Here is a 9,624-nt window from a genome sequence, read left to right on the forward strand (position 1 = left end):
CGGGGCGGGTGTCTGGGGGCGCGGCCATGGGGCGGGTCTCCAGGAGGAGGGGCGTGGGCGGGGCCCTGGTATCTAGGAGGCGAGGCGTGGGCGGGGCCACGGGGCGGGTTTCTAGGGGCGTGGTCATGGGCCAGTGTTCTGGGGGCGGGTCTCTAGGGGGCGAGGCGTGGGCGGGGATCTTAGCGGTGGGACCCTGTTGCCCCGTCATTGCAGGGGCTCTGGGGAGACTCCAATTGGGTCACTTGGGGTCAGGCGCCCGCCAATGACCGCGGCCAGGGAATGGCGCGCTCTGATTGGCCACCCGGCCACATGTGGCCACGGGGCACGGTGGGCCGGGAAAGACCCTGTTTGGATTCCGGTGACGGGAGAGGGTTCCGAAGGCTGGGGGCCTCTGATGAGAGGCCGGGGGCCACTGTGGCAACGCAAACGACCGTATTTGGCGGGACCCACTGCGCGTGCGCCCAGCCCGACTCCAGGCCGGGAGACCGGGGAGACGGGCCGTGCCCGCTTTGGGGACGCCTGCTCCGCGGACAGGTGGGGGAGCCAGGGAGCCAGGAGCGGGAGGGGCTCCCGATCCGGAGCCAGCGCTCCCAGTGGCCGGCAGAGGGCGCCACGGGCTCGGCGATGGCGCTGGGTTGCGGCCGTGGGAGGGGCGGGAGGGGCCCACGCTCTTCTGAGACTCGGGCGGGAGCCTCGGCCGTGGGGAGCGCGGGGGGCTCAGCGGCTGGGGCTCGGCCCCAGGCTGGACCCTAACCACAGCCCCCACTCCCATCAGGCTCTGCCCCAAGGTCGGGCTCCGGAGTCCGAGCCATCGGAAAAAGGTCACCCCGAAAGGGAGAACAAGCCCTAGGGTGGGGGCTCTGGGCTCGGGGCGCCCTGGCACAGAACAGGGGAAGTGGGCACCAGCTCTGTGACCCGGGAAGGGGGGCCGAGGCTGCGGGGCTGGCCTCCTTCCTCTGCCAGGCGGCTCGGAGGCCTGGAGGGGGGCGTCCCGCCGAGAATCAGGAAGTGAAGCCACAGTGGGAACTCTACAAAAGGGTTTATTTCCTCCCAGCCGTGTGGGCACCACAAGGACAGTGCACATTCCAGCTGGGCGTGCAAGATTGTCCCTGAGTCAGCGCCTGCGCCCTTCCTGTCCTTCCTCTCCCCAGGAGCTGGGCCTCAGCTTCACCAAGCAGAGCTCAGGCCAGGCCTGGACCCCAAGCCCCGCCCCCCGCCCCCCCCCAGGTTCTGCGGCTTCCTGCTGCACCCTGCTCAGGGGACCACTGCGGAGGCCAGCCCCAGGTCAGGAGGGTGCCCTGGGCAGCAAGTCCACATGCCCCTCCAAGGTTAGGCTGAGCTGGGGGCCTGGGAGCGGGGCCACGGGCTTGGGGGATGGAGTGCATGGAATGAGGAGTCTCCTGGGGTGCAAGCTCCAGCCAAGGTCACAGGGCTCCCCGATCCCAGGCGGAAGTGCCAGCCAGGGTCCCCAAGACGTCCCACCACCCCCTCCGGGCCCAGGGGTCTTCACAGGGCCGTCTCCTTGGAGGACTTGGCCCCCAGCTGCCGGGGGGGCCTGAAGCTGAGCACCTCTTTATACGTGTCACCTGGGGTGGGGTGAGAGCGAGAGAGATGGAGAGTCACAGGAGAAGGAGCCCAACCACCCATTAGAATCAGCACACACACACACACACACACACACACACACAGACACACAATAGATATAAAAGGAATCAACCCCTACAGTTCACGCCACTTCGGACACCAACGACCCAAAATAAGTGCTGGGCCCAGCCCACAGGGCTCACTCGGAGCAGCAATGAGTCCAAAGAGAGTCCACGCAGGGTGGGGTGGGGCGACCTCCCAGGCCCAGACCACTGCCCAGGGCACCAATGCCCCCAAACATCAGGGTCACAGGTCATGGCTGGGGTGTAGGGGCCAGGTGGGCTTCTCTGTCCCATACCCATGACTCCGTCCCAGGACACAGCCACGGTCAGGCCACCCGAGTTTGTCCACAGTGACCATCCACCCTGACGGGGCTCCTGGGACTCAGAACCCCTGCCCCTGAGGTGGCGGGCGGCTCTGGCCCCACAGCCTGCCTCTGCGGACAGAGACGTCCTAGGAAGGCAAACCTACGTCCCATCAGGCAAGCAGCTGCTCAGGGTCCCGCTGAGACACGCTGAGTCTCTGGAGGCTTACAGGAGCGGGAGCCCCTCCACTAGCCTCACCAGGTGGCCGTGTCCCCTGAACTGTGCCTGCCGTGAGCCGTCCAAAGGCGAGGTGGGGAGACAAAAAAAGACAAAGGCAGGTGGAGGGCCTGCTCTGCTCCCCTCTGGCCAGTCTGCAAGTGGACAGGTTCCACTCGGCCTGCCCCAGCCGCTCCCTCTCCCCTGGCTGGTGGGGTGCCAGTTTGGGGGACACGGGCACGCCACAAGCCCCGCTCGGGACACACTGCCCTCCGCAGGCGGCCTGTGGGCGTATCCCTCTCCTCCTAAGGCAGGGGCTGCCCACACCGGGAAGGTCTGTGAAGAGGCCACTGCTGCTGAACCGGCTTCTTTCCCCAGGGAAACAGGAAGTGCTGAGGGTTTGTGTCCTGACCCGGGACTCGGCCACAAAAAAGGCCACGTGTCCACCATGGTCTGAAGCAGAACTCTCATGGTTTGTGTGGGCGGGGACCACAGAGAGGATCCAGCCGCTGGCGGTTTTCAGATCTTTTTTTAGCAACAGGAAACTTTCACCAAATCCAGCGTAGAAGCACAAAACACAGCACAGACAAGGGTGGAGTCCCTGCTGGAGGCACCAAGGAACCCAGGGGTCCTAAGGAACATAGTTTGGGAACCGTAACCCATCCAGCCCCACCCCTGCCCCCTAGTGCAGGACTAAGGCCCTGGGTCCGAGGCAAAGCCAGGAGGGGGCGTAGAACACAGTGGCAGCCGTGAACCACGGCTGCAGTAGGGCTAACGCTGCTCTCACATCCCTGCACCCCCAGGCGGGTCCTGCAACCACAAGACACCACACCCAGCCCTCGTGGCCGCCCTTCCGCAGCGCAGAGGGACAAGGCCAGTCCCGGCGTGGGCATCAGGACCACAGCAGAGCGAGGCCTGGGACTGGCCGGGCAGGCATCCTGGAACCCAGCTTGAGGCCAAGCAGGTCTAGTTTGACCCTCAGAAATGAGGGGAAGGACCCTTGGTGTAAGGGGGTGACCAGCCCAAAGCCTGAAGGTGCAGAGCAGCTCTGGGGGAGGGGGGTCGGAACTGCTCAGAGGGGCTGTAGGGGACAGGCAAGGAGGGGTGAGGTACTGTGGGCTGGCTGGGGGGTCTTATCCCACTGGCAGGAAATGAAAGGCCTGCAGTTATTCAGGTGAAGGGGGCAAGGAGAGGCAAGATCAAGTTCAAGGGGCGTGAGCAGCCCGGCCAGTGTGGCTCAGTGGTTGAGCATCAACCTGTGAACCAGGAGGTCATGGTTGGGGGCTTGTTGCCCAGCAGGGGGAGTGCGGGAGGCAGCCGATAGATGATTCTCTTTCATCATTGATGTGTCTATCTCTCTCTCCCTCTCCCTTCCTCTCTGAAATCAATAAAAATATTAAAAGAGAAATAAGAGATGTGAGCAGAGGCCCGGAGACAAGTGGGTGTGAAGGGGCTCCAGGGTGGCCGGGCCTGTGGCCTGGAGGCGGGACTGGGAGAGGGAAGTGCTCACTCTGCCCTGAGCTGGGAGCTGCCCCCGTGTGACGTCCACGCTCCCGTGGGTGCCCAGCCCCGGCAGAAGTCCCCGCCCTCCCTTCAGTCCTTCAGCTTCAGCCAGAGGTCACCTTGGCCAGGACGCCCCACTGCCCTCTGACCTCCTGCTGTGTCCCTTACCTGGCGAACCCAGGACTCTGAGCCCGGGCAACCTGCATGGGGTTCACGGGTGCCGCCTCGGGCCCGCCCAGAGCCCTCCACTCACGCTTCCACTCGTCCAGGGTGCGGTCCACGTCGTCAAAGGACTCGTCGTACTTCTGGGCCTGGGGCTCATCCTCGGCGTCGTGCAGCGACTCGAAGTACGGGTGGGTCAGGGCCTCGGCCGCCGTCACCCGCTGCTCTGCGTCCAGCACCAGCATTTTCTCCAGGAGGTTCACCGCTGGGGGGAGGGCGGGTCAGGCTGGGCAGGGAGGGCCCCACGCACCCACACCCCAGGTCACTGACCCCTCGCTCCCCCAAGTCCCGCCCTACCCAGAGGGCTTGCATTGGTCAGAATGGAGGCAAAATCCTTCTTCTCCAACTCGGGGAGGCCCTTCATGTAGTTCTTCGCCTGTGTGGGCGGGAAGGGTGAGGGGCCAGCTCCCGGGGCGCCCCACCCAGAACCCCGGCCCCGCCCACCTCCCCACTGACATCCGTGCTCTGCAGCCTCTGGACGAACTCGTCGGGCGGCGTGCCCGTCACCTTCAAGATCTCCTTCAGCTGGTCCAGGTCTCGGCCGAGCTCAGGAGCACCACCTGGGCCAGAGAGCGGGGCTCCCACCCCCGCCCCCTCCCGCCCACCTGGCCCCACAGGTGTAGGATACGGTCGTTGCCCTTGAACAGCGTCTTCCCTGTGATCATCTCCGCCATGATGCAGCCCACGGACCAGATGTCCACTGAGGGAGAAGCCCCTCATCAGGGCTGTGGGCCGGGGGTGGGGGAGGGATGCACAGGGGGGACATGGGCACTCCTGGCTCCATCCCAGCTCAGCAGCCATGGGCAGGGGGCGGGGGGCGGGGGGGGGGGGCGTCCAGCCGGGAGGTGGAGGCAGGCAGTGGCCCCGTCTCTGGAGCCTCTCACCTGTCTGTGTGTAGTGCATCCAGTTCAAGATGACCTCGGGCGCCCGGTACCACCGCGTCACTACGTATCCGGTCATCTCGCTGTCGGCCTGCCTGGCCAGGCCGAAGTCCAGGATCTGCACCCAGAATCAGGAAGGGGGGGCAAAGGGGCCCCCGGGGAGTGAGTGGGCCAGCCTGTGGGCCAGGGGGCCCCAAGCAGCTGGGGACACTGGGCTCCTGCCAACCCTCCAGGGCCTGAGGTCACAGCCACGGGCCCTCCAGCCTCCCTGGGCTCCTCCCCACGGCCGGTGCACCCCGCCCACCCTCAGGGCCAGGCGCCCTGGCGCCTCCCTCTGCTCCTCACTCCCCATCCCCTAGACCAGTGATGGCGAACCTATGACACGCGTGTCAGAGGTGACACGCGAACTCATTTTTTTGGTTGATTTTTCTTTGTTAAACGGCATTTAAATATATAAAATAAGTATCAAAAATATAAGTCTTTGTTTTACTATGGTTGCAAATATCAAAAAATTCCTATATGTGACACGGCACCAGAGTTAAGTTAGGGTTTTTCAAAATGCTGACACGCCGAGCTCAAAAGGTTCGCCATCACTGCCCTGGATCCTAGCCAGCACCTTTGGGAAGGTCTTTTTTTTTTAATTTTTAAAAATTGATTTCAGAGAGAAGGAGAGGGATAGAGACATCAATGATGAGAGAGAACCACACGCCCCCACACTGGGGATGGAGCCTGCAACCCAAGGATGTGCCCTGACCCGGAATCGAACCGCGACCTTCTAACCACTGAGCCGCTCCAGCTGGGCTGGGAAGGTCTCTCAGGTCCTGCCCGAGCTCAGGAAGGAGGGACCACTACCTGCCCCCCCCAACCTCAAGCAGAGTGTACCCAATGCCACCCCCATCAAGTGCCTCCCCAGGGCCCATCTGGCCATCAGCTGCTTGGCCACTGCCTGGGTGGGGGTCCCTCTGCCTGGTCTGGGGACCGGGGCGTGGCAGGCAGATGGGCAGGTGGGAGGGAGCCTGAGCCCCAACCCTACACACACCTTCAGCTCACAGTCCTCGTTCACTGCCAGGTTGCCGGGCTTCAGGTCCTGGGGGTGGACGAAAGGTGGCTGTGCCAGGGCAGGAGCCGGGGCAGCGGCAGAGCCCGGGGAGGGTGGAGGTGCCCAGGCCCCGGGCTGTGTGCAGACGGTGTGACACCCTCTGGACCCCTTCGTGCCCCCACAGGTGGGAGACAGGCTCCTAGGGGTTGAGCCCCTCGAACGCCCAGAGCAGGGAAGCTCCCTCCACCCCCAGGACTCACCCTGTGAATGACGCCGGCCGCGTGGATGTACTGTGGGGACAGAGAGAGGGTCAGGGTCAGCCATGTGGGCTCACGGGCCCTCACAGCCGCGGACCAGCCAGGGGACCGCCCTCACCTTCAGCCCCTTCAGCATCTGGTAGACGAGGAACTGGACGCGGTCCTCGCTCAGCGTCTCGTGCTTCATGAGTTTTCCCAGGTCCGTGCCCATGAACGGCATGACCAGGTAACTGCGGGTGGGGCAGGCTCAGACCCAGGAAGACCCCAGGCCCCGACCTCCAAGCACCCACCCCTCCCCCACCCCAGAATGTCCTGGGGGCAGGGACTGTGCCAGGCGAGGGGCTGGGGACCCCAGTGCTCACAGGCAGGGGAGGGCAGGCCTGCGGGCGGGGCGGGAAAGCAGGACACTGGGGTCCGAGGGATATCACACAGGGGAGGTGGAGGGAGACGGAGCGAGAGACATTTAGCTCCTGGCCAGTGCGGGTCCTTGACCTCCGCAAGGTCAGGCGGCAGGGAGCCGGTCCTCCCAGCCCTTCCCCGGGCCAGGTCCCTGGCTCCTGGCTGACAGCAGTGTGAGCCCAGGGGATGCCGCCCCGCCCTGCCCCTCCCCTCCCGAAAAGGTCAGCAGCTTCAGTTATGGCCACACACTCAGTGCCAGGGCCCAGGGGACAGGACCTGCCAGTTAACAAACGCTCAGGCCCAAGGCTCACACCTCCCGCACTGGAGACAGCCTGGTGCCCATGGTGGCGGGAAGAGGTTGTGGGTCCCAGGGAAGGGGACTGTGGCGTGAAGACGGGGGAGGCAGTGTGCACCCCGACCCCCTCCAGGCTATAGGGAGAGGCCTGCCTTCAGCGGGTCCCCACACCAACCCAGACTCCGAAGTTGGCGCCCAGGAGTGACCCCGCGCCCCTCCACACTTCCCGGCCGGCCCAGACCGGAACTCACAAGTCTGTGAAGTCATCCAGGGTCTCATCTGGAGTGAACACGTCCAGCAGCCCGATCACCTGGGGAGGCAGCGGAGCGCCAGGTGGGAGGGGGCACCCGCCCCCCCGCCCCCCCGAAGGCTGGCACCAGGCTCCGGGCAGGAAAGTCCCCTACAGCTGTCCCCATCTCCCCCCACGGTCCACAGGGCCAGCTCTGCCCACTGGCAGCGCCACCCAGCCCTGGCACACCTGCCCACAGATGCAGGCTATTTTGGGACGGTGACAGCTGGGATCCTGTGGGGGAGGGGCAGCCCCAGCCTGGATCGGCGCCCGGCCATCCAAGGAGCTCCCGCTCCGGGCCCTTCCTGTCCATTGAAAACCTGGGACGAGGATGGGGACCGCCTCCCAGGGGAGAGCCGGCATCCGGCATCCGGCAGGTACTTCCCAGGGCTGGGCTCTGCTGGAGGCCCCAGCAGGCAGCGCCGGGGCCAAACCAGCAGGCAGACCTGGCCCTGCAGACCCGGCCGGGGTGAGGGGAGCAGGAGGGACTGGGACAACTGGCAGCCGGACTCAGGGCGGCCTCCAGGGGCTCAGGGAAGCCTGCACCTCTGAGCAGGTGGACGGGCCTGGCAGAGGCCACACCTGGCAGAGGCCATGGGAATGGAGGCAGAGGAGACGAGAACCCTTCGAGCACTTGAGGAACACGGGGAGGGAGGCCAGGTGGCCGAGGCCCAGGCCGGGGAGCAGCCAGGCAGAGGCCGGAGGGAGCCTGAGCAGGCCCTCGCGTGCCAGGGGAAGGCTTGGCTTCGATCCCAGAGCCGACAAGGAAGGGTTCAGACAGGCGTGACACGGACTGCAGGGACAGACGGAGTGAGGCGAGGACACGAGGTGAAGGGACAGCTAGGCGACCACTGCGGCCTCCAGGGCCAGAGTCATGGCAGGGGAGGGGGTGTCCAGAGAGAGGTCAGAGGCAGGTGAGGCCCAGGGAGATGGGGAGAGCGTTTGAGCAAGAAAAGGACAGAGTCCTGGAGGTCAGGGGCCGTCAGGCTGAAGGAAACGGAGACGTCTGTGCCTCTGAGGTGTGGATGGAGCCAGAGTGGGGGGTTGGACCGGGAGGAGACAGAAGTGGGGGCGGAGGAGCAGAGCAGGGTGGGCGTGGGTGGCAACTCCTCCACCTGCCGCTGCACCCGGCCTCTGAGAACTCGTCCCCCACCCCCCAGGGAGGGTCCACCACAGGCCGAGCTCCTGGCTTGTGTGCTGTGTGCCCTGGAGGCTGCAGCGCCCACCTGCTGGTGAGGCCGAGTGAGGGGCACGGGAGGACCGCTGGCACTGGGGGAGGGGGCAGCACAGGCCCAGGGGGAGCAGGCCTGAGGGGGGTCCTGCCAGGTAGGATGGGTGGGTGGGAGTGGGGGCGATGAGGGAGAAGTCGGATGAAGCCTTGGGTAGAAGAGTCTGCCCTTGTGGGGGGCGTGGGGGAGACAAGGCCCGGGCGTGCCCAGGTGTGACGGGGAGACAGTGAGGCCCAGGCTGGGCTGACATCCACTATGAACAGATTTCACCTGGGAAGGGGGGCCAGTTTCCTGGGGACCCCTATCCTGAGGGGAGGCCGGTGGCTCCCATGACCCAGGAGGGGCCAGACCAGGTGTCAGGAGCACGATGAGCCAGGGTCGGGGTGCCCAGCCCTCAGACTGGGCGAAGATGGGGGTGAGGCAGGGGTGCTGGGGGTGGGGCAGAGTTCTTGGCCGCAGGGGTCTGTGCGGAGAAGGGGGTCTGTGGGAGCTCCCTGGCCCGGCAGCCGGCAATGGCCACCAGAGCCAGGCCGTGGCAGCCAAGGGTGGTGTCCTGTGGGCAGGTCCGGAAGCAGGGAGGCCTCTCCCTGGTGAGGGCCAGATCCGCCTCTCCCCCACTGTCCATGAACCCCAGCCAGAGACGCGATGGGGCATCTGTGTGTTGGTCACTATGCCCAGTGCCCTCCCTACACCAGCTCCCCAAACCCTTCCATCACCGGAGACCCCGAGGCCCTGAGCTGACAGGGCCAATCATTACCCCATTCCGTGCCCAGCTCTGCCTTCCCAGGGCCCCAGGGCCCCAGGGCCTCAGGGCGCTTAGCAGGTGGATGGCAGCAGAGTGGGCTCAAGACAGTGGGGAGGGCTGGAGAAGGCCCCTGGGCGGGGCGCGGGAGGCGGCGGGAGGCTAGGTGCCCCTCCCAGTTGGAGAGCTGCACAGGATTTGGGGTGACACCCGGGCCAGCCTCCTTCCAGGGGCCTGAGCTGCAGAGCCAGGTGGCCCAGGAAGAAGCCCAGGCGGGTCCCCATCCTTTCCAGGGCCGGCCCGGGAGGAGCGGGCTGGGGCGGGGGGAGCAGTCTGTCTGTCCGTCCGTCTCTGACCATCAGCTCCGCCCCCACAGGGGGGCTGCCTCAGTGGCCGGAGGGAGGGGCGGGCCTGGGGCAGGGGCGCGGAGGCGGCGGCGGCGGCACTCACGTTCTCATGGCGCATGTGCTTGAGGAGGCGCAGCTCGCGGTAGGCGCGCTTGGCGTACAGCTCCGACTGGAAGGGCCGGTACAGCTTCTTGATGGCCACCTTGGCGCCCGTGCGGCTGTACACACGGCCGAGCTGCGGACGCAGGGCTCAGCG

At 65.9% G+C, this 9,624-nt stretch overlaps 1 protein-coding gene across 1 annotated transcript; it reads right to left on the reverse strand.

Moving 5' to 3' along the window:
* Positions 1-1,215: 1,215 nt before the first annotated feature.
* LOC102438914 (mitogen-activated protein kinase 12) lies at positions 1,216-9,599 on the reverse strand. The gene is made up of 11 exons (XM_023748700.1): positions 9,472-9,599; positions 7,013-7,071; positions 6,186-6,297; positions 6,071-6,100; positions 5,811-5,858; positions 4,775-4,889; positions 4,519-4,590; positions 4,347-4,426; positions 4,188-4,266; positions 3,922-4,095; positions 1,216-1,586 (listed from the first exon to the last, which is right to left on the reverse strand). The coding sequence occupies exons 1-11, from the start codon at positions 9,484-9,486 to the stop codon at positions 1,507-1,509; spliced, it is 864 nt and encodes a 287-aa protein (XP_023604468.1). The 5' UTR covers positions 9,487-9,599; the 3' UTR covers positions 1,216-1,506.
* Between the last annotated feature and the right edge of the window lie 25 nt (positions 9,600-9,624).

Source organism: Myotis lucifugus, unplaced genomic scaffold, assembly GCF_000147115.1.
Source record: "Myotis lucifugus unplaced genomic scaffold, Myoluc2.0 scaffold_1691, whole genome shotgun sequence".
NCBI classification, from domain to species: Eukaryota; Metazoa; Chordata; class Mammalia; order Chiroptera; family Vespertilionidae; genus Myotis; species Myotis lucifugus.